This window comes from Papio anubis, chromosome 5, assembly GCF_008728515.1.
Source record: "Papio anubis isolate 15944 chromosome 5, Panubis1.0, whole genome shotgun sequence".
NCBI classification, from domain to species: domain Eukaryota; kingdom Metazoa; phylum Chordata; class Mammalia; order Primates; family Cercopithecidae; genus Papio; species Papio anubis.
Window position 1 is genome coordinate 68,183,321 of NC_044980.1, and position 26,263 is coordinate 68,209,583.

Consider the following 26,263-nt stretch of genomic DNA (forward strand, 5'->3'; position numbering starts at 1 on the left):
AAGTAAACCTAATAAAAGAGAAATAAAGGTTAGTCTGGCATGACTTGTTCTTAGTGATGCCTATGATTTCCAAAGAGTACTACATTCTTGCCTATATCTTCTAACCATATATTTAATAACTTGTTGCACATTTTCTAAGGAATAACGCTGAGCTGATCATTTGTAATTCTCAAATTTCAACTTTTCTACTCTTTTAAAAATGTATTTATTAACACTTTTATTAAGATGTAATTCACATGCCACACAGTCTACCTATTTAAAGAATATAATTCATTGTTTTTCAGTATATTAAGATGGTTGTACAACCATTACCACAATCTAATTTTGGAACATTGTCATTCCCCCTAAAAGAAACCCTTTAACCATTAGTTGTCACTCACCATTCCCCACCCTCTAGACCTCCCATCTCTAATCTGTCTCTATAGATTTGACTATTATGGGTATTTCAAATTAACAGAATCATAAGATGTGGATTTTTAAAATGGCTTTTTCACTTTTAGAAAGCAGGATATTATCTTTTAGTATCTCTCCAATATAACAACTAAGACCTGTAAGATAATATATTCTAGTTCCTTTAACTCTCCAGAATGCTTAAAGAAGCTCACATTCCCCAGATAGTAAGACAAGCATTGGGTTCCCAAGGCTTCCCTGTTTGACATCTTTACTCCTGTGACACCAAAGGCATTTGAGCAATCCAATTCCCAGGGCCTAGGCCATTTCTCTGATCATCCTTGCCTCACGTCACCCCAACTACTGATTTCAGCTTTTAATTTTCATGACTGCTCTCTAGATTTCCACTCCTGTCTTGTCATTCTCATTTTCTCTCACCACTAGTCAGGATATGACATGGTGCCAGAAGCATATAAACCACAGGGAGATTGGAGGATGGCAAGAGGGAATGCAGTAAGTGGGGAAACTGGATTCTGGGAATAGAGGCCTGTGTCTTTGGTTCCTTTAACATCATTGAAGGAACCAATTATTTCACATATGCAAAGGCCAAATAGGAGACAGCCAATGCTAGACTGTGAGGCAGAAATGGATTGGAGCCAAGTTCGAGGTGGGGCAAAGGAACAAATAGGAAAGAAAAGAAGAAAAATTAAAATCCTCAGGGCTCACTTTACTCAAAGGAAGAAAAGACTCTTGATCAGTATAGGTCAGCCCTGGAAAGTAAGGGCGCAAATGGGCTACGGGGTTAGACAGAAGAAGTGCTTTGGCATGAGGTTTCTCTGCTTTCTGACAGAGAAAGGATTCACACTGTCACACGTCCAAGCCTGCATTCTTCTGGCCATTAAACTGGATCCTGGGAAGAATTCTCTCCTCCTAGTCCTCTAAACTATATGCAAAAATGACCACCCATCACAAAGATATACATTATCAAACAAATAAACAAACAAACAATGAAAAACAAACAACAAAAAACTGCCTAAACCCTTCTGAAGTACTGTTTCATACTATGAAGGAATATGCCCTATCTATTCCCATGGATCCCAGCAGCCTTCTCCACCTCTGCCTATGTTAGGCATTTCTTCTGGAAATAGGCAGAACAAATCTTGATCCCAGGTGGTTAATACCCCTTCCCATCCTAGAAGTTTTTAAACACAGAGGGCAACTTCTAATACATGAAATAAATAATAGGATACCTTCAGCAAGTGCCTCAGCCCTGCAATGTTGTTCCGGGACCAGAAAAAGTATGTAGTAAGCTAATATGGTTTCTGAGATAAACCTTGTATACTAGAATTCATAATCTTAATGTTACCATTTATTGCAGTTACTATTAACCAACTGGTATGCAATTATAGTAGTCTGATATTTTAACCTGCAATACAGTTCTGCTGATATATCCTGGCTGATCATTAAGCTGAACTGATCAGAAACATTCTCCTGTATTAGGCCCATTATGAAAGGGACACTAGACTCCATAAAGCTGTAAATCTCTTGTCAGGACTGGACATAACTATGTAACAATCTATAAGAAGGAAACATTCTTCTAAACTCTATAAAGCACCATACTGAAGGAGTTTTAAAGGAGAACAAGTTGAAAAAAATACTGTGTAACCAAAAAGCTCTGTATGGTTATTAAAAGTAACATGTAAAATGACACCTATCATATTACACACAACAAACCCATCACATAGTAAAATTTCATTATAAATTCTAAGTATTCATTAGCAGAATGAAATTAAACTAAAATTTCTGTATGTTTTTCTATTGTGTGGTTCCAGAGATATTTAATATTTGCAAAATATATTATTTGTTCTGCAAATAAAAGCATCACAGTACCTTATAATGTCCATTCATCACCGCATCATGTAGGGGAGTAATCTGGTACATTCCTTTGATATTTACATCTGCTCCACCTTTTAATAGTTCACTTGCTGTCCGATAAAATCCTCCTACACTAGCTTCATGAAGTGCTGTCCAACCTATCATACAAAAAGATATGGCATTTGTTTATATTTGGCATCTTAATAATGTTTTGTGCTTGCCCTTAAAAAACAACTCTGATTCTAAGTTGTTTCTTTAAAAATATTTTGATTATATGAGTCAAGATAGTATCATCTGAAAGCACACTGTATTATTTGGTAGGTTCAATAAACCTGAAGGACAAATCAAACTCCTACCCCTCAACTCTGTTGTGCAAAAATGTGAAAAGAAACAAAATATTTGAAAGTAATCCTGACCTCTCCAAATAAATAGGCTGTGCAGGAGTCATTATCAACTCAAAGAGAATACTGGTTGCAGGCTGCTTTTCTGCAGAGATGAGGGGAGAAAAGCTTTATTTCTAGTTCAAGGTACTTCCATTAAAGTATCCAACTGGCTGGACTACATATCACTCAATTCAAAATGATATATTCATTTTTTTTCTCCTTCTTTACAAAAAACTTTTTATAGTAGTTTAACAACCACAAACTGCTCCAAGAAAACTAGTCATATGGGCAAATATTATTTTTCTTTATTGGCCAAAGACAATGGTATAAGTTATAGATATTTTTTTTTTTTTTTTTTTGAGACGGAGTCTTGCTCTGTCACCCAGGCTGGAGTACAGTGGTGCTATCTCAGCTCACTGCAAGCTCCGCCTCCCGGGTTCGCACCATTTTACTGCCTCAGCCTCCTGAGTAGCTGGGAATATAGGTGCCTGCCACCACGCCTGGCTAATTTTTTGTATTTTTAGTAGAGTTGGGTTTCACTGTGTTAGCCAGGATGGTCTCGATCTCCTGACCTCGTGATCCGCCCGCCTCAGCCTCCCAAAGTGCTGAGATTACAGGCATGAGCCACCACACCCAGCCTAGATATTTATTAAATTCCAGTAAATCATATGACAGATGTAAGAAAACTTGAAAGTTGCATGTCAAAAGAGAATTTCGCTAGCTCTTCTCAGAACATTCATCATAAAACAGGGATTCCCAATCTCAGCTTATGTTTTTAGTTGTTATGAGTTTCACAGAATGTTTACCAGTATCCCTGGCCTCAACCCACCAGATGACAGTAGAAACTCCTATCCTAGTTGTAACAGTTAAACATGTTTCCAGAAACTGCCAAAAGTCCCCTGAGGGGGTGGGAGCAAAAGCACTCCAGTTGAGAACCACTGCCATACAATATTAGGGGAGGAGTTTCTCCTATAGTATTAATTACTAAGTTTTGAGGAAGAAATGAAGAGACCCCAAAATTGTAAATATATAGTTAATAAGGTTTTTTTCCCTATAAATTTCCTTAAAATGAATATGGCTTGTTTAAAGCAAAAGTTATAACATTTATAATGTCTGTAGATATGATACATATGATAGCTATAGCATAATGGATATGGGGAATAAATGGACTATATGTATTCAACATCCTCATATTTCATATGAAGTATTATAATATTAACTCTAAGATGACTATGAAACATTAGAGGTGTATACTTAATCCCTAGAGTAACCTTGAGAAAACACTGCAAAGACAAAGAAATTAACAAAAAACAGATTAAGCACACAGAAAACAATTAGTAAAATGGCAGACCTAAATCCAACCATTTATGTTAAATGTAAATTGACTAATCACACTAATTTTCAATTAAAGGTAAGACTGTCAGAATGAATAAAAAAGCAAAACTATCTGCTGTTTACAAGAAACATAGTTTATTTTTGTTCCGACTTTTCTTTTAGGTTAAGATTGTACGTGTGCAGATTTTTTTAATGGGTAAATTGTGTGTCACTGAGGTTTGGTGTATAAACGATCCCATCACCCAGGTAGTGTGCAAAGTACCCAATAGGCAGTTTTTCAAACCTTGCCCCACTCCCTTCCTCCTCCCATAAGTAGTCTCCAGTTTGTACTGCTCCCATCTTAAGAAACATGCTTTAAATATAAAGACACAGATAGGTTGAAAATAAAAGGATAGAAAAAGATATGGTAAAAGGATAGAAAAAGATACAGTAAATAAGCAGTAAAACATAAGAAGGCTAGATGTCTATATTAATATTATATATAGTAGAGTTCAAGATAAAGTATATTACCAAGCAATAATGACAGACATTTCACGATAATGAAAGAGTTAATTTATCACAAGACATGACAATCATAACTGTTTATGTATCTAATAACAGAGCTTCAAAATATAAGGAGCAAAAACTGCCAGAATCAAAGAAAGAAACAGACAATTCCACAATCCCAATTATGAGGATTTTAACATGTCTCTAAAAAAAAGTAGATCAACAAGACATAAAATCAATAAAGACATAGAAGAGCTGAACAACATTATCAACACCTTTACCTAGCTGAAATTTGTAAAACATTACATCCAACTAAAGAATAAACATTCAAGTACACCTGGGATATTCAACATAGGAGATAATACATTATGCAATAATCAATTCTCAATAAATGGAAAAAGGTTAAAATCATATAAAATATATCTTTTATGTTCTTTTTAGTCAAATTAGAAATCAATAACAGAAGAGTATCTGGAGAATCCAGACATTTAAAAATTAAACAACTTCTAATATAATCACTGGATCAAAGAAGAAAGCATATGAGAAATTAAAAATATTTCAAACTGAACTACAATGAAAATAAAACGTACCAAAATCTGTGAGACGCAACTACTAAAGTAGTTCTTAGAGGTAAATTAAAGCTTTAAATGCTTATATTAGGGAAGAAGGCACAAAATCAGTGACTTTATTTTCCACCTTATTAAAGCTAAAAGAACAAAAAAAGCCAAAATAAGTAGAAGGCAGAAAAAGAGCAGAAATCAATAAAGTATAAAACAAATAACAAAGAAAACTTAAAAAGCCATAAATCAATCCTTGAAAAAAATCAATACAATTGATTAATACAGCTAAAAAAAAAAAAAAGCCACAACCTACCAAAACAGATATAACATGGAATAGAAAATCTGAATAGCCTATACCTATTAACGAATTTATTATCAAAACTCTCCCACAAATAAAACAATAGGCCCAGATGGTTTCACTCCTAATTCTGTCAAACATTTAAGAAAGAATAAAAAAAAAAAAAACCTCAATGTTAAACAAACTCATTCAGAAAACAGAAGAGGTGAGAAGATTTCTTAATTAATGAGGCCGGCATAACCCTGATACCAAAACCAAAGGCATTGTAAAACTATTATAAACTACTTATTATATACCTATATAGATTTTTTTAAATCCTTAACAAAATATTAGTAAATCTTGATAAAAAGGATCCAGACAAAAGCATTAGCTCCCCCCCAAAAAAACCACAGACAAAAGAATTATCCACCTCCAAAAAATTATAGGCCAATGTTATTCATGAATGTAGATGCAAAAACCCTTACTATACCAAATCAAATCCAGCCATATATAAAAAGAATGATACATCATGACCAGATACCATTTATTCTAAGAATGTAAGGTTGGTTTAACATTTGAAAATCAATCAACCTAATTCACCACAGTAGTGAAATAAGGGAGAAAGTTTATATGGCCATATCAATAGATGTAGCAAAAGTACATGAGAAAAGCTAGCATCTACCTGATTTAAAAGAAAACTCTGCACATTAAGAATAGGTTCCGTGATAGAGATACAAAAAAAAAACTCTTCAAAAAATCAATGAATCCAGGAGCTGGTTTTTTGAAAAGATCAACAAAATTGATAGACTGCTAGCAAGACTAATAAAGAGGAAAAGAGAGAAGAATCAAATAGATGCAATAAAAAATGAAAGGGGATATCACCACCAATCCCACAGAAATACAAACTACCATCAGAGAATACTATAAACACTTCTACGCAAACAAACTAGAAAATCTAGAAGAAATGGATAAATTCCTGGACACATACGCCCTCCCAAGACTAAACCAGGAAGAAGTTGAATCTCTGAATAGAACAATAACAGGCTCTGAAAGTGAGGCAATAATTAATAGCCTACCAACCAAAAATAGTCAAGGACAAGACAGATTCACAGCCAAATTCTCCCAGAGGTACAAAGAGGAGCTAGTACCATTCCTTTTGAAACTATTCCAATCATTGAAAAAGAGGAATCCCTCCCTAACTCATTTTATGAGGCCAGCATCATCCTGATACCAAAGCCTGGTAGAGAAGCAACAAAAAAAGAGAATTTTGAGATGGGCAGATCACGAGGTCAGGAGATCGAGACCATCCTGGCTAACACGGTGAAACCCCGTCTCTACTAAAATACAAAAACCAGTCAAGGCAGGTGGCGGGTGCCTGTCCCAGCTACTTGGGAGGGCTGAGGCAGGAGAATGGCATAAACCCAGGAGGTGGAGCTTGCAGTGAGCTGAGATCCGGCCACTGCACTCCAGCCTGGGCCACAGAGTGAGACTCCATCTCAAAAAAAAAAAAGAAAAGAGAGAGAATTTTAGACTAATATCCCTGATGAACATTGATGCAAAAATCTTCACAAAATACTGGGCAGCAAACCAAATCCAGCAGCACATCAAAAAGCTTATCCACCATGATCAAGTAGGCTTCATCCCTGATGCAAGGCTGGTTCAACATATGCAAATCAATAAACGTAATCCGCCAAGACATAAACAGAACCAAAGACAAAACCACATGATTATCTCAATAGATGCAGAAAGCTCTCCCACAAAATTCAACAGCTCAAAAAACTCTCTAATAAACGAGAGGTATTGATGGAACGATTCAAAGTAATAAGCTTATTTATGACAAACCTACCAATATCATAATAATTGAATAAAACTTGAACACTCCCTTTGAAAACTGGGCACAAGACAAGACACCCGCCTCTCACCAATTCTATTCAACACACAGTGTTGGAAATTCTGGCCAGGGGCAAGGCAATCAGGCAAGAGAACAATAAAGGGATTCAATTAGGAAAAGAGGAAGTCAAATTGTCCCTGTTGCAGATGACGTAATTGTATATTTAGAAAACTCCATCGTCTCAGGCCAAAATCTCCTTAAGCAGATAAGCAACTTCAGCAAAGTCTCAGGATACAAAATCAATGTGCAAAAATGATAAGCATTCCTATACACCAATAATAGACAAACAGAGAGCCAAATCATGTTGAACTCCCATTCACAATTGCTACAAAGAGAATAAAAACTTAGGAATCCAACTTACAAGGGATGTGAAGGACCTCTTCAAGGAGAACTACAAACCATTGCTCAACGAAATAAAAGAGGACACAAACAAATGGAAGAACATTCCATGCTCATGGATACAAAGAATCAATATCATGAAAATGGCCATACTGCCCAAGGTAATTTATAGATTCAATGCCATCCCCATTAAGGTACCAATGACTCTTCACAGAATTGGAAAAAAACTACTTTAAAGTTCATATGGAACCGAAAAAGAGCCCACATTGCCAAGACAATCCTAAGCAAAAAGAACAAAGCTGGAGGCATCACGCTACCTGACTTCAAACTATACTACAAGGCTACAGTAACCAAAACAGCACGGTACTGATACCAAAAGAGATATACAGACCAATGGAATAGAACAGAGGCCTCAGAAATAACACCACACATCCACAACCATCTGATCTTTGACAGATGTGACAAAAACAAGAAATGGGGAAAGGATTCCCTATTTAATAAATGGTGCTGGGAAAACTGGCTAGCCATATGTAGAAAGCTGAAAGTGGATCCCTTCCTTACACCTTATGCAAAAATTAATTCAAGATGGATTAGAGACTGAAATGTTAGACCTAAAACCATAAAAACCCTAGAAGAAAACCTAGGCAATACCATTCAGGACATAGGCATGGGCAAAGACTTCATGACTACAACACCAAAAGCAATGGCCACAAAAGCCAAAATAGACAAATGGGATCTAATTAAACTAAAGAGCTTCTGCACAGCAAAAAAAACAAACAACAACAACAAAAAACTACCATCACAGTGAACAGGCAACCTACATAATGGGAGAAAATGTTTGCATTCTACCCATCTAACAAAGGGCTAATATCCAGACTCTATAAAGAACTCAAAGAAATTTACAAGAAAAAAACAAACAACCACATCAAAAAGTGGGCAAAGGATATGAACAGACACTTCTCAAAAGAAGACATTTATGCAGCCAACAGACACATGAAAAAATGCTCATCATCACTCGCCATCAGAGAAATGCAAATCAAAACCACAATAAGATACCATCTCACGCCAGTTAGAATGGCAATCATTAAAAAGTCAGGAAACAACAGATGCTGGAGAGGATGTGGAGAAATAGGAACGCTTTTACACTGTTGGTGGGAGTGTAAATTAGTTCAACCATTTTGCAAGACAGTGTGGCAATTCCTCAAGGATCTAGAACTAGAAATACCATTTGACTCAGCCATCCCATTACTGGGTATATACCCAAAGGATTATAAATCATGCTGCTATAAAGACACATGCACATGTATGTTTATTATGGCACTATTCACAATAGCAAAGACTTGGAACCAACCCAAATGCCCATCAATGGCAGACTAGATTAAGAAAATGTGGCACATACACACCATGGAATACTATGCAGCCATAAAAAAGGATGAGTTCATGTCCTTTGCAGGGACATGGATGAAGCTGGAAACCATCATTTTCAGCAAACTATCACAAGGACAGAAAACCAAACACTGCATGTTCTCACCCATAGGTGGGAATTGAACAATGAGAACACTTGGACACAGGGTGGAACATCACACACCAGTGCCTGTTGGGGGATGGGGGGCTGGGAGGCTAGGGGAAGGATAGCATTAGGAAAAATACCTAATGTAAATGATGAGTTGATGGATGCAGCAAAGCAACATGACACATGTATACCTATATAAAAACCTGCACATTGTGCACATGTACCCTAGAACTTAAAGTATATATATAAAAAAAGAATAGACTCCTCAAACTCCTCAATCTGATAAAGAGCATCTACAAAAACCTATAGTTAAAATCATGTTTAGTGGTGAAATATGCTGAAATACTGAAAGAAGAAAAACTAACACAGAGTGAAAAATACCAGAACAGTAGTGGCATCTTGAGAGTAAGGAATGACTGAAGAGAGGCATGAGGAAACTTTCTGGGATAGTGTATCTGTCAAAATTAATCAGATGGCACAATTAAGATTTGTAGTTCACTATATGAAAATGTTACCTGAGAACACACACACACACACACACATACACACACACCCCTGAACTCTAATAATATTCATGCTGAGGTGTTTAGTGGTAAAACACACTGATGTCTATAATTTCTTTGAAATGCATCAAAATAAAGATGGATTGATGGATGGACAGAGAGATTTCAAGATGGATAGGTATCTGATAAAATAAATATGTAGAATCGAGATATTAGTTATATGGATAAACAGGTCACGTGAACTTTTTGTATATTATAAAACTACCTATTTTTAAAATGTATATACAAAAACTATTTCCTCTAAATACTGTTTCTTATAGAAGGTATGAATTCACTGCTGTTTAGGTTCTGGAACCTGTGAACTAGTGAAAATTTGCTTACCAACATGTACATTGGTTAACCTGATTATATATCACAGGTCCCAGTTAGATGGGATGAAAAATTAAGTACCAGAAACTCAAAAGTCATTAACTTTGGAATGCAGATGATGATTTTCCTCCTATAAAACTTCCTTTCCTTGTCTAGATTTTGCTCAAACTACAATAAAAATTAGTTTCCTAAAGAAGACGAAAATGGGTCAGGCAAGGTGGCTCACGCCTGTAATCCCAGCCCTTTGAGAGGCTGAGAAAGACAGATCATCTGAAGTCAGGAATTCAAGACCAGCCTGGTTAACATGGTGAAACCCCATCACTACTAAAAATAAAAAAATTAGCCAGGCGTGGTGGCAAGCGCCTGTAATCCCAGCTACTCGGGAGGCTGAGGCAGGAGAATCTCTTGAACCTGGGAGGGGAAGGTTGCAGTGAGTCGAGATAGCACCATTGCACTCCAGCCTGGGTGGCAAGAGTGAGATTCCATCTCAAAAAAAAAAAAAAAAAAAAAAGACTAAAATGTTTACTATAGAAATGAGAAAATAACCACAAGCAAATATCACATTTCTCCTTGAGCCCAGAATGACTGAAAGATAAGGTAAATATAAAAGTAAACATATGGCTTCCAAGGAAAACCCAGTATCCTATTTTAAAGTTACTGAAGAAAATTCCCAAAGAAAACAAGATACAAGCATGAGGGATCCAAAGTCAATGATGGGGCAGGGGAAGGAGGCGCTTAAAAATGAATCCCCAATATCCCTGATGAACACAGGGGCAAAATCTTCAACAAAATACCAGCAAACTGAATTCAACAGTACATTAAAAAGATTATTCACTATGATCAATTGGGATTCATCCCAGGGATACAAGAGTGATTTAATATGCACAAACCAATAAATGTGATATATCACATTAACAGAAAGAAAGACAAAAGCCATACGATCATTTCAAAAGATGCAGAAAAAGCATTTGATAGAATTCAACATCCCTTCATGATAAAAATTCTCAACAAATTAGGTACAGAAGGTATGTATATCAATACAATAAATCCCATATATGGGTTTTATTTTTACCCATAGCTAACTTCATATGAAAGAGGGAAAAGTTGAAAGTTTTTCCTTTAAGATCTGGAAAAAGACAAGAATGGCCAGTCACCACTTCTAGTTAGTATTGTACTGGAAATCCTAGTGAGAGAAATTAGGCAAAAGAAAAAAATAAAGGTGTCCAAATGGGAAAGAAGGAAGTCAAATTGTCCCTACTTGTAGATGATACGGTCTTTTATATAGAAAGTCCTAAAAACTTCACTAAAAAACTGCAAGAACTAATAAAGTCAATCAACTTGCAGGATACAAAATCAACACACAGAAAGCAGTGTTTCTATATGCTAAATAGTGGACTATCCAAAAAACTAATGCAAGAAAACAATCCTATTTACAATAGCTACCAAAAAATAAAATACCTAGGAATAAATTTAACCAAGGAGGTGAAAGATCTCTACACTGAAAACTATAAAACATTGATGAAACAGATTGAAGAGGACACATATAAAGGTAAGTGTATCCCATGTTCATGGATTGGAATAATTAATTCTGTCACAATAATCTACAGATTCAATATGATCTATAGATTCAATGCAATTTCTATCAAAATATCAATGACATTCGTCACAGGAATAAAAAATACCTAAAATTCATATAGAACCACAAAAGACCCCCGAACAGCCAAAGCAACCTTAAGCAAAAAATTTTTAAAAAACAAAGGTAGAGGCATCACATTACCCTACTTCAAAATACACTACAAAGCTCTATTAATGAAAAGAGCATCATATTGACATAAAAATAGACACACAGACCAATATAACAGAATACAAAGCCCAGACATAAATCCACGCATCTACAGCCAACTGCTTTTCAACAAAGGTGCCAAAAATACACACTGGGGAAAAGACGGTCTCTTCAATAAATAGGGCTGGAAAAATTGGATATCCACATGCAGAAGAATAAAATTAGATCCTTATTTTCAACATACACAAAATTTAACTCAAAGTGGACTAAAAACTTAAATGTAAATACTGAAACTATGAAACTGCTATAAGAAAACACAGGAAAAATGCTTCATGACACTGGGCAATAATTTTTTGAATAAGACCTTAAAAGCACAGGCAACAAAATAAAAAAAAAATAGACAAATGACATTACATCAAACTAAAAACTTTCTGCACAGCAAAGAAAACAATCAACAGAGTAAAGAGAAAACCTACAGAATGAGAGAAAATATTTGCAAACCATGCATCTGACAAGGGGTTAATATACATAATATATAAGAAACTCAAACAACTCAATAGCCAAAAAATAATAATAATAATTATATTTTAAAATGAGCAAAAGATCAACAGGTATATGAAAAAAGTGCTCAACATAATTGACTACCAGGGAAAAGCAAATCAAAACCACAATGAGATACCCCCTCATTCCAGTCAGAATGGCAATTATTAAAAAGACAAAAGATAAGTGTTGATAAGGATGTGGAGAAAAGAGAACCTTTACACTTTTGGTGGGAACATAAATTAGTACAGCCATTATGGAAAACAATATGGAGATTCCTCAAAAATTAAAAATAGAACTACCATAACCAGCAATCCTACTACTTGGTATATATCCAAAGGAAATGAAATCAATATGTCAAAGAGATATCTAAATTCCCATGCTCACTGTAGCACTATTCACAATAGCCAAGATATGGACTCAACCTAAGTGTCCATCAACAGAAGAATGGATAAAGCAAATGTGGTATATGTATACAATGGAATACTATTCAGCCACAAAAAAGAACAAAATTCTTTCATTTGCAACAACATGGAAGAAACTGGGGGACATCATGTTAAGTGAAATAACCTAGACACAGGAAGACACATACTGCATGTTCTTACTCATATGCAGAATCAAAAAGCTGATCCTAGCTCTAGATCCTTGAGGAATCGCCACCCTGTCTTCCACAATGGTTGAACTAGTTTACAGTCCCATGGCACATGTATAGATATGTAACAAACCTGCACGTTGTACACATGTATCCTAGAACTTAAAGTATAATAAAAAATAAATAAATAAATATTTTTTTAAAAAAAGTTGATCCTAAGAAACAGTGAATAGAATAGTGGTTACTACAGAGTGAGGAGAGTAGCGGGAGGGGAAAAATTAGGAAGAGACGGTCAATGGGTACAAAGTTGCAATTAGAAATGAGGAAGAGGCAGGCGCAGTGGCTCACGCCTGTAATCCCAGGACTTCGGGAGGCTGAGGTGGGTGGATCACAAGGTCAGGAGATCAAGACCATCCTGGCCAACATGGTGAAACCCCGTTTCTACCAAAAATACAAAAATTAGCTGGGCATGGTGGCAGGCACCTGAAATCCCAGCTACTCAGGCGGCTGAGGAAGAAGAATCGCTTGAATCCTGGATGCAGAGGTTGCAGTGAGACAAGATCACGCCACTGCACTCCAGCCGGGCAACAAAGTGAGATTCCGTTACACACACACACACACACACACACACACACACGAAGAAATGAAGAATAAGTGATGGTATCCTATTGCACAGTTGGGTGACTAGAGTCAGCAAAGAGGTATTGAATGTCTCTAAATAGTTAGAAAAGGAGATTTTTCAATGTTCCTACCATAAAGAAATGATACATGTTTAAGGTGTTGGATATGCTAATTACTCTGATTTGATCATCACACAATGTATACATGTATTTAAAAATCACATCGTTCCCCATAAATATGTATAATTATGTATATTTATAATATATACCATATATAATACATATAGTTATGTTATATAATAATTATGTATCCATTAAAAGTAAAAAGTAAATAGTGTCCAATTCCAGAAAAAACAATGAATGCTACCTGAAGTGAGACTTAAACAAGGATGACTCAGTAAGGAAGAATTATCAGTTTCAGGGTTGAAAGAAATTCCCAGTGTCAATAAAGCCAGAAGGAGCTTTATTCTGCAGAGAAAGCCACTGAAGACCACAGAAATCGCTACAGATTACAGAAAGAAATCAAGTGTAACAGAGACTTTTCCTTCCCCTAAGGATTATGCCTTCTGCATTGTAAAACCACCCCTCCAAAATAAAGATGGAACACATTCTACAACAGATCTTTTACTACCTCCCAAATCTGCAGGTTGGGAGATCCCCAAAAAAACTTATTTAAAAAAAGAAATTAACTATCATGGAGGAAATCTCTTTAAAACATGAATATAGTTATAAATTTCCTTTAAAGAGAACATAATATAATACATTTTTAAAAAAGATTTACAATCACAATAAAATTTGTTATATGCTGTAATGTAGCCATTGTTAACACTCACAGAAGAATAACGCACACTCCTTTCTACATTACATAGTCCTAAACAGTTTTGTCTCTCATATTTTATGTTATCTATTTCTTGCTTTGTTATTGACTTAAACTTCAGGCTATTATTAATACCCTGGTCTGGGCCAACCTTTCTTTTTCAGTTCTAATGTGTTACAGGTATAGGAATCAGAAAGAGTTCTGCATAAAATAAAGCTCAAGGCATTGATCTCAGAGGTTTTTGGCAAAAACTTAAAATGTGATCTATTTTGAGTATTCAGAGTTTTTTTTAGCCTACTTCATGACTGTCACCTTTGCCTTTGGAAAAAGAATTAGTACTCTTTCTGAGCTCCCTGCAATTTGTTTTTTAATCACAGACAAAATTACATAAAATGTAAGTGAGGACTCATGAAATTCAAAATGTTACATATAAAAGACCATTGGTCCATTATTACATTTTGTTCATTTCTCACAGGGTAGTGGGCCTCTTTTTTAATTGTACCACAAAATAAGTACACTTAAATCTTCCTACTGGAGATTATTAATCTTTTTGTTTTCACAGCATCTGATACATAGAAGGTATGTAAACAGTATGTAAAAGCTCACTACATCGAACTAACATGTTAGAGGTCATACAGCTCTTGCCAGTCCTTGACCTTTACTGAGACAGTGAGTGTGTGTGTGTGTGTGTGTGAGAGAGAGAGAGAGAGAGAGACAGAGAGAGAGAGAGTGTGTGTGTGTGTGTGTTTTGGGACGTGAAATGATGGTTGCACTTTAAACAAACTTTGCAGGTGATTCTGTTGAAAATGGAAACACTGTCCTCTGTAATTCTGTGGGATGTGGTAGCCAGAAATAAAGACAGAGCTAAGACGCAAAGTAAGAAGGAAAAGTAGAGAACAAGTAAGTTCAAAATGCAGGAAAATATGATAGGGATAAAGAATTCATGAAGGTCACAGAAGTACCTGGGACAATGAGGAAAAGGTATATATTAACTGGCTGAAGACAAGAAGGGAACAGTCACTGAGAATGTTAACAATGGCACAGAAAAAGAAAAGGTTAATAAAAAGAAACATGTTAAGAGATGCTTGGGAAATCCATAAAGTCAAAACTGGCTGCATGTAGGGCTACTCTTGAACTCAATGGGCAGACAAAGAATACCAACAGAAAGAACCACATATCTCTTGAAATCAAGAGAGTAAGTGCTGTGGCTGGAAAATAAGGATCCAACGTTGAGGGTTATAGGGCTATGACCTGGGTAGGACATTTAAAATAATATCCTGTTAAAATCCTGATTATAGTGTAAACCCAGGCCTTGCTAAGGTAAAGTACTGGGGGTGCACTTGAAATCAGCTGCTTGTCCATGGATTTTACTGTGCCATCTCTGTGCACCGTAAGACTCTTTGCACTGTTTCTAAACTGAGCAAGTATGGAAATGTATGGACATCCAAAAGCACCATCCAGGCTGTCCAAGTATTGTTCAGTGTAAGTACCTTTAAGCAATCACTCTTCTCTAGCACAACATGTCACATTCTACCCACAGGGAAGACTGTCCCAGTGACCCAGCCTTGCAGAAATACTGCTCTTTCTGAGCTCCCTGTCCCAAGCTCTGTACTTCATACCGTATTCTTTCCATTTCCCTGGCCACTGCTCCTGCTGTACATCTACCATTTCATCATGAATTTTCCCCTATAGCTCAGTGCACCATCAGTTTCTTCCAGTGTTTCTCCTTCATTCAAGGCTGAGTCTCATAGTAACAATGACCTTGCAAAGCCAGCCCCAGGTACCTTCTGGATGCCACTGCACATAACCCACCTGGCATAATCTTTGAAGGAGAAACATAATGCTCTTCTCCTGCCACCCAGTCTTCTCATCCTGCCCTCTTCCCTGAAAGATAATGGTGAGGAGCTACTTAAATAGGAAAATGACCTGAAAGTCTTCTGTTTGGAACTTACCTTAGGCTCACTTTGCTATACTTTCCTAAGAGTGATTCAGCTGAAACTACAAACCACTCTTAAGATAACTGTGGGTGGTAATCCTAACTTACCAGCATAACTTGGCTGATTAACATTTCCACCTTTTTTTATACAATGATGAACAAGATCAGCATCATCGTTCAGAGCAGCCTTATATACTAAGTTCTCTCCAAAAATGTTTCTCCGGTTAATGCTACCAAGAGATATTTTGTTCACCTTCATTTTTTCTGAAATGAGGGAATGAACAAAAGGAAAAAAATCATTATTTGAATATCAGAAGGAATATGAATTACAAACCACCGATTTCAGACTACAAACTTTACAAACATAGGTAACAGGATTAACTCAGTCAACAGTCTAGAAGTAAAGTATATTATATTATGAGAATATTCATCCATTAACCCAACTATAATATTATCTACATACAAAAAGGAAAAAGAGACAAATGTCACTAGTTTTAAAATATTTGAAGTAAACTATAAACCGTGATAAACAGTGTATGTTGATTGAAAACCCATGAAAGGTGCATATATGAAAAGACTAACAGATAATCTTCTTAAAAGTTCTGGTGAAAACGATTATTTAAACCTAGAATAATATATTATCAAATTTAATAAAATGGTATATTACCAGATGTCTTACAAAACCATGAGGAGAAAATCTCAGCGGCATATAAGATACAAAAACTAATCCCAGTGAGACTGGAAAAAGGAATGCAAAATTCTCTTTCTTTGCTAAAAATAAATCAATGAAATTAAGCAGAGAATCATAGCCTGATCTTTGCAATTGTTTTTATTTACTAAGTCAGCAGAAATGCATGATTAAAATACTTTTCCAGATAATGTATATCAAGTATCAGTTCTCCACTGTGCCTCCTAAAATACTGAAGCTCCTCATTTACATGTTCCAAATCCTGTCAATTTGGAGGGCAATACTCATTTGGATTTTCTGAATTTCAGAATAGCTTGATAATAGCTTTTCCAATTTTTATCTAGCTAACCTGCTCCATCCTAAAACCTCACAAAGGTAACTGAGAACTGCAGCAGCCTTCTTAATAGACTACATAAAACTGCCTTGCCCTTTGACTCCCTTGATTCAGTCCCACTGCATAACAAACTAAACTGCTGAACTTTGAGTCTACCTTCTTGTATACCAGACTACAAAGCATTCTTTTCCCACTAGACAAATTGTATGCTTACCATAATCAAAGCAGTCTTTATTTCCAAATCTGTCTGTGCCAGCTGTACTTGTTATATTATAATTATGTAATTTTCTGATCTTAGGAGGAAAGCATTTAGTCTTTCACAATCAAGTATAAAACTGTATGATTTCTGTAGCCGTCCATTGTCAGGTTGAAGTTTCCCCTCTATTCCTAGTTTGCTGAGAATTTCCACTAGGAACAGATGTGTTAGATGTTGTCAAATGCTTTCTGTGCATTTATTGAGATGATCATATGGTTTCTCTTTTTTAGCTTGTTAATATAATGAATTACAGCGATTGGTCTTCAAGTGTAAAACCAATCTTGCATTCCTAGGATAAATACCACTTGGTCATGATGTATTATATAATGTTGGATTTGATATGCTCAAGTTTTGTTTAGAATTTTTTTTTCTGAGACAGGGTCTTGCTCTCCATATTCTTCTCCAGGGTATTGCCCAGGGTGGAGTGCAGTGGTGCAATCATGGCTCATTGCAGCCTCAATTTCCCAGGCTCAGGTAATTCTCCCACCTCAGCCTCCTGAGTAGCTGGGACTACAGGCACGCACCACCATGCCCAGCTAATTTTTTGCATTTTTCGTAGAGACAGGGTTTCGCCATGTTGCCTAAGCTGATCTCAAACTTCTGGGCTCAAGTGATCCACCCGCTTCAGCCTCCCAGCATACTGCGACTCTAGGCATCAGCCACCACACCTGGCCTATTTAGAATTTTTGCATCTATATTCATGAAGGATATTTAGTCTAATTTTCTGTTCTTATAATGTCTCTGATTTTGGTATCAGTTTAATGATGACCTCATTAAAATGAGTTGAGAAGAGTTTCTTCATCTTTAATTTTTTGGAAGAATTGTGTGGAGAACTGGTATTATTTCCCCCTTATATATTTTGGAGAATTCACCAATGAAGGTGTTATAGAATGAATGGTGTCCTCCCAAAACTCAAACTTGAATTCCTAGACCAATAGGAATGGATTGAGGTGCTTATGTGTATGTGTGTGTGTTTGTGTGTGTGTGTGTGTATTTCTCTTTCTGTAAACTGCTTGTTCATGTTCCTTATCTATTCATGTTCTTTTTACTTTTTTCCTCCAGTTTAAAATTTTTAAATTAATTATTATTATTATTATCCGACATGTAAAAAGGGATATTTATTTAATGTATACAATTCAATATACTTGGGGACAAGTATATACCCATGAAACCATCACCACCGTTAAGGCCATGACATACACCCCCTGTTCTTTATCCTTACTGTTTCATAAGAGCTTTTTGCATACTAATGCCATTAAACCCTTGTCAAATGATGCTAATATTTCTTAGCTATTTAATATTTGATTCTTCTTTAGGGTATATTTCTATACAATTTTTTTAAATGTATGTAGTTAATTTTATCATTCTTTAAAAGAATTTTTACCATTATTTTAAAGGTATGCAGTTAATTTTATGATTTTAACCTCAGAAACCAAGAGGGTTTAAAAAGACTTTTTCCACACCAAGGTTACAGCAAGATTCACTTACATTTTCTTCTACAACTTTCATTTTTCATTTAAATCTTTGATCAATCTGAAATTAAAGTTAGTGTAAGGAATGTTATGGAAACCCAATTTTGTTTGTGTTTTCTACTACTTATTGCTTAGTCTTTCTTTTCACCACAATTTGAGATGCCATCTATATTACATATCTGTCCCATGTCTCACTGTAGCTGGCTTCTACATCTAAACTCTCTATTCTGTTTCACTGAGTTATCTGTCTATTCCTGCTACAGTGTCAAATGACTTTAATTTCTGTAGCTTTCTAATATGCTCACATATTATGGAGAACAAGGTCCTGCCACTCTTAACTTTTTGTTTTTATTTTTCAGAATTTTCTTGGCTAGTCTTTCATATTTACTTTTCCAGGTGATATTCAGTATTACTTTGAAACTCTCTCATAGCTACTCTCTATCCCTGTAAAAGCAATACAAAATAAAACAAAAAATTTAGCAAATAAATAAAAATCTGTTTTTGATGAGACCTCATGCATTTCTAGAATAATTTAGGGAGAACCTTCTTACAATGCTGAATCTTTCTAGTCAAGAACAAGGTTCTTCTTTCCATTTATTCAAGTATTTTTTACAACCCTCAATAGAATTTTTAAACTCTTCTTATAAATATGACACATTTCTTATTAGTTATAAAAGTATTTTCTTTTTGTAACAATTATAAATGAGATAATCTTTTACATTTTCTAACAAGTTCATGGATACATATATGTGAAAGGCATTAATTGTTGACTCCAGCTTATCACTTTTAAAACTTTTTCTTTTGAAATAATTTCAGACTTACAGAAAAGTTGTAAAAATAGAACAAAAGACTCACCCCTTGTTGACATTTTACCATTGACTTTAAACCATTCTTTTTTACAGATACATATGCATCCAGACACATGTATATATAAAAAGTAACTTTTATACATCATGCCCTTTTACTCAGTAATACTTTAATGTGTATTTCTAAGGACAAAGATGTACACTTATATCACTGCAGTATTATTATCAAATTCAGAAAACTTACCTCTGATACAATATTATTTTTTCATCTACAACCCATATTTCAGTTTTGCCAGTTGTTCCACTATCTATTATTTTTTAAATAGTGTTTCTAGATTCTCTTATTGCTTCTGAGAGTTTTTTAGTTCAATCTTTTGGATGGTATAGGAACACAGAAATAAGATCTAAGAAAATAACAGTTGTGCCTTGTCCTTTCCTTTATTCCTCCTAATACGCTTTTTCATAGCCTTATGCTAGGTTGGTTACACATGTAAATTTAAAAAGAGGTCTGTAACTACTGTTTCCAAAGCAGAATTATAGAAAAAAGTACTAACCTATGAGTCAGAAGTTCAGGATCAATTCTCAATTATGCTACTAATGAGCTGTATGATGCTGGGAAAAACCCTTAACTATCTGAAATTCAGTTTCCTTATCAATAACATTAGAAAGTTGAGAAAGATAATCTCTGAATCCTTTCTACCAAAATTCTGTTTCTGTAAAAGAAATAGAAAAATACTCAAACTATGCATCACCTTTTTTTCCTGGAAATTGTTCATTTTTCCTGATTTGTTTTCCATTCTTGAACCTGCGTGAATGCATATTCTTCTCTTTACTATCAATCATTAAAGCCGGATCCTGCATTCTTGAAAAACAATGTATTTTTAAAATGGCTATAACGGTTTTTACAAACATTCACAGAGAATTATACCAAATTTTGACTATAATATTAAAACTCCAGGGTATTTTACTGAGCTGTTCTCAAGTGGCGTGGCAGTTTTTAAAATGGAGATGGCTCCTGCAGGTAATTCTGCAGCAGGCACGCCAGTCATCATGGCTTCTAGCCCTCTCTTTGCACTACCTGTGGGTTTTTCTTCTTTAGGATTAGTCATTTACAAGTGCGAGTATTCTGAATCTCCTACTCTTCACTCCCCAAGTTGGCATGTCACTATCCACTCTATTCACCCTCTAGAGAAAAAGATGCAGGCTCTTTGCAAGGAAAAAGCCTTACTGTGTGGTATGGCACTGACCAAAAGCTGCAAAATAAAAAAAGCAATAATATAAAAAATAAAGCTCTTTACCCTGTGTTAACTGTATACTGACCCTGACCCCAAGCACATAATTATCTATAATGTCTACAGCATTCCTGGAGATAAACACATAATTTCACTGCATACCTGAAATTCTGAGCTGAAGAGTTATTATTTGTTAGGTCCTCACAGCCAAGGATTTTTGGTAAAATCTTTTCTGGCATCTTATACATGTGATCTGAGTACTTTGCATCTCTGCTTACTTTCAGTTTTTCTAGTCTGGATGATCTTCTCAACACACATGCAGTTTCCTGGTCAGAGCTATTTGTCAGTGAATGTGAATTTCTCTTATTACTTAGTGGTTCACATGAAGTGATATTTTGATGAGCCAAAGTTTGCAACCCAGATGGATCTGGGTCTTGCAGAGTCTGCAAATACGTAAATACATCCACAAACAATTACAACACTGCAAAAAAACTTAAAACTGTAAGAAGCTAAATTTTGTCTTGACCTTTGATTAAATTAAAATGCCTATTACAGGATGCAAGTACAAGAATTCATAGACATATGTGGACATAATGAAAGATTTTATAATAATTAATGTAATAAAGGACAATGCAGATTTAAAAGCTTAAGAGCATAAGTAAAAAATGATTTTGATCAATATTTATTTTGAAAATTCAAGGGCAAATCTATGGTCACTCTGGGAGCTTTAATCTTGCAAGAAATTGGGAATGTAGAATGATGAGAGATCTACAAAAACATTAGAAATGTCACACTAGGCTAGATCAATGGACTATTCAGCCTAGGGTTTTGTTATCTGACAGCAGCAGTAAGTGATATTTTGTGGAACAAAATAGTATATAACCTCCATTACATTGATTTTAAAAGGTTAACAGTATATCAGGAATTGTTCTCTAACTTTCCCTTAATAATTCATTATAGATTTAACTTCCATGAGCATATGTATTCTTTATATGTATCATCTAAACCTTTCTTCAGCCTACTTACATATCCATCTTGCAAAGCTTCTAAAGGTAACAAGCTCCATATTTTTATTACAGCTGAGTAAACGAGTATATTATTTGATCTGTTCTAAATAAGCCTCCTTTCTACTTAAGAGGGTTTCTTTTTTCTTTCCTTTTGAAGACTTGCTAAATTCATATTCACTGTATTAATATCAATCATAATTTCCTACACTTTACTCATATTCCCTCTTTCCATATTTAATCTTCATGACCTATCTCCATAATTAGTTTCTCTTTTTCTGGTTTTTAAAAAATCCTATGTCAGTTTTGAGATTTGTTAACCAGAACTTCATGCAGTATTATTCCAGGTACGTATGCTGCAACCTGAGCTCAGCATTTTGTTATATAAATCTTCACAAGGATGTTCACAGAAACATTTTGGTAATCGGAAGATAAAAAGAAAAGAAAGAAAACAATCCAAATGATATCATTAGTGAATTGATTAAATAAATTACAATATATTTACATAGTGGAATACTATTCAACAAATCAAAAGATTTAAGCAGTGCTACGTTTGCTGACATTGAAAGATAAACAAAATATATTATTAAATTTAAAAAATAAGTTGGAAGGCATTATATATAATATAATCCCATTAGTATAAAATGAACTAATATAGAATATGATGGAAAAAACTGGAGAGAGATACACCCAACTGTTAACAGTGATTATCTCTGAAGAGTGAAATTGTGGAGGATATTTGTTACTATATTATTGTGTAATTCTGTCAGGTTTAAAATTTGTTTTATAATGAGGATGCATTATTATTATAATCAAGAAAAAAACAATAAATATTATTTTTAAAAACAAAGAAACTGTCAATATGACAAAGGGACTTTGTGAGTGATAGGCCACTACAGGGCTTCCAGGCATAATACTACAAGAATTCTAAACCCCAAGAGCTATGCCACCTGGCAGTATTCTCAGACATAGAAGGCAAAATTCTGCTTAAGCTAGGCATATTTTTTCCCCTCCCTGGCATCCCTGCATATATTCTGTGTCAAAATGTAAATTAACGTGGGGTATCCCATCAGTACTCTGCACCCAGGTAGACATAGTGATTTTCTGAGCTAACAGAAAATTTTAATAAAGAAATCTTTCCTTCCTACATGTAAGCAATGTAATGATATGTCTTCTCAGGCCTGTTGGGAAGAAATCTGTCTATTCTAACTTCCTAACTCCCAGAAAACTCTACCCTAGGAACTTCTAAAAAGATCACTCTATGCTTCCAAGTCACAAAGTATCTTATGGGTGTTGATATTTGGGTAAATTTGATTTTAACACAATGAAAACTTGTTGAAGTTTAAAAGGCAAAATCATAGACTCATATTTTCAGCTACTTGCTCCACTGAAAGACGCCTGTCCTATAGCTCAGCTAACTTGGAACCATGTTCAAATGGTGGAGTAGAACAAAGAAATTCAAAATTCACCTCTGCTATTTGTGTACAATCTTCATTGGTCTGAGACGTATTGAACTTCACTTCTAAACATTCATTTCTAGCAATGAGACTGCTGCCTCCCTCTTTTCTGTGACAGATGGTTTCCATCTTGGCTTCCGACAATGTGTTCAGGGCTTCCAATAACTCAGCTGGCAATGCATCATCCTTTGCATTTTCTAGTGAATCTCTATGACATGCCGACCAGGCATTCAAAGGTATTGATATGGAACTAAGAGAGTCACTCAATGGGTCCATCAATTCTTTACGATCAAAATCACTTACTAATTCAAACAGTCTTTCCTCCTGGGTGCTTTCTGGTGATGTAAGTAACCTTTCTAAGGCAGACACAAAGGTTTCAAGAGAGCTTTCTTCATCCTTAGTTTCTTCAGGAGTCACGGTCAATATGACTTCCTTTCTAGGCTCAAAAAATGTATTTGGTGCTGCTAAGATCTTCTCTGGCTCTATTAATGACGTCTCCTTTATAGCAACCATATCAGATACTGTAATAGCAGTGCCTGAGAGAAGGCTAACTTCAGGAGAATCTCTGCCGTCACTTAGTTCCTGGGTATTACAAAGAGAAATTACATCATTACAGCATATACAATAAAGTATTTAAAATGAAAACTTTATAGTTTTATAGTTTATCTTGTTTGTAAGCTACCCTCAAAATTTATCATCAACTTTCCTTCTCTTCCACAAATAAAAAGAATACTCTTTATTGCTTTCCTATACCAAATCACTAATTACTGAATACATGGTTAAACGCTTAATAATAGACCAAGAGCATAATTGGCTGGACCATAATTACAGATGGCAAATTATTCATTTAAGTTTAAATTATCTGTGCTAACAGAAGAAGCAGAGATGGCATGGATAGTTAAATTAACAGGTGATCTCAAAGCTTCATAGCAATTAATGGTTATAAAATTCTTTCTTGCCAAAATTTCCTATTTGGTTTATGAAAATTATTAACTAGGAACAAAATTTCACCTTCTTTTTATTGCCCCACCTTTGCAGGAATAAGTAAATGTAGAGTAAAGAGGCCAAAGGACAAAAGGTCAGAGGGAAAAGGTAAAGAAATGAGGGTACAGTTCTGTATAAATATTACAAGCCCTAGCTGTAAATGAATGGCTCTGAGTTGTGGTTATTTTAAGCAAAAAACCCCACAAAAACTTAACATTTCTAAATGACTATTATTTCTCTAAGACATCACCTTAATAGGTTATACCTGTTCTCACAATGTTTCTTTTTTTCTTTTTTCTTTTTTTTTGAGATGGAGTCTCACTCTGTCACCTAGGCTGGAGTATAGTGGGGCCATCTCGGCTCACTGCAACCTCCGCCTCCAGGGTTCAAGTGATTCTCCTGCCTCAGCCTCTTGAGTAGTTGGGATTACAGGGGCCTGCCACCATGCCCTGCTAATTTTTTGTACTTTTAGGAGAGATGGCGTTTCACCATGTTGGTCCACCTGGTCTCAATCTCCTGACCTCAGGCGATCTGCCCGCTTTGGCCCCCCAAAGTACAGGGATTACAGGCATAAGTCACTGTGCCCAGCCTCACAAAGTTTCTAATACTCAAAATACTGTTAGAATTCCTCTTTTGAAATTGCTTTCAGAATGAGTTTATAAGCCATTCAAGAAAATAAGGTGCTTTAAAGGCACTGAAAATTTTTCGAACACTAAATAATTTTTATTGGCCTTAAATAACAGAATGGGTTTCAACAACTTTAGTTTTTTTCCAAAAATCAAATCCACCATACCTTTGACAGGATGTGCGGTAATTTGTAAGCCTTCTAATATTCTAATCTGGTATGATTGAGAAAAGCAAAACCACTTTATTCTTCCTCCTGTCCTTTTCTACCTGCCACCTTTATGTACTCAGTATATATTAATAGCATACAACACTTAAGAAAACATATTTATTTGTTAGCAATGCTAACTATAATTTTCTCAGAAAGATAAAAGGAATATGCAAGAAATTCAAGAACCAGATCCTACTCACTCTCTAAGTCTCAGTTCAAGGCCTCCCCACTATTTGAAGTCCTTACGTCTACTAAATTCAAGGCACCAGGTATATAAAGTATATACATTGGGCTCTGTCCTAAAGCAATTTATTTCCAACTTAAGATTCAAGACATAAAAAAAAAAGATTCAAGACATAAATACCTAAGACATTAAATAGAATACATATAATGTCATAGAACACTTATGAAATCAAATGAATGGCATAAACTAGTGTATATCAAGCAGTTCCATTTATAACCACAGAACCAGCCCAAACTGGCCCTACTTTGTTGGTAACAGAATGTCAAGTCATTTTGCAGGTATAACAAGGGCCAACAGTGCAAGTCATGTAGCGCAGCCAGAACCTTGAACAAAGAAGACTGAGAAATGACTGGAACCTGACCACTGGTACTCTTTCTGAAGCAAGAGGTCTGCTGGACAGGAAGATTTGGTGCTAAAATCCACCTAAATATACCTTACCGTAAATGGTCAAATTTGAAGCCTTCTAATCAGACTCTGTCAAACCAACATTCCTAAGTCCTTTCCCTTACGTTCTGCCCCTTAAAACCTGTTCCAGACCCCAAATAGACGACACAAATTTGAACTGCCTCTCCTGTCTCCTTGCTGGCCTGTCTCACAATAAAGCCTTTTTTTTTTTTTTTCCCTCAAAAGCCAGTGCCACAGCATTGGCTTCTATGCACATCAGGCAGCAGGCCCATTTGCTTGATAACATACAAAGCCTAATGTCTTGCAAAAATGAGTTTTCTGGGGAAGAAAAAAATGA

At 35.4% G+C, this 26,263-nt stretch overlaps 1 protein-coding gene across 3 annotated transcripts in view; it reads right to left on the reverse strand.

The window, feature by feature from the left end:
• ANKRD31 (ankyrin repeat domain 31) overlaps positions 1–26,263 on the reverse strand; it is a 167,310-nt gene that overhangs the window by 91,556 nt on the left and 49,491 nt on the right. For all 3 annotated transcript variants that reach the window (XM_031666228.1, XM_031666227.1, XM_031666229.1), the window contains 5 exons: positions 23,471–24,040; positions 21,160–21,440; positions 20,518–20,627; positions 16,318–16,473; positions 2,281–2,423 (listed from right to left, as the gene is read on the reverse strand). In XM_031666228.1, coding sequence (XP_031522088.1) covers positions 2,281–2,423; positions 16,318–16,473; positions 20,518–20,627; positions 21,160–21,440; positions 23,471–24,040 — 1,260 coding nt within the window. The remainder of the gene's footprint in view (positions 1–2,280; positions 2,424–16,317; positions 16,474–20,517; positions 20,628–21,159; positions 21,441–23,470; positions 24,041–26,263) is intronic.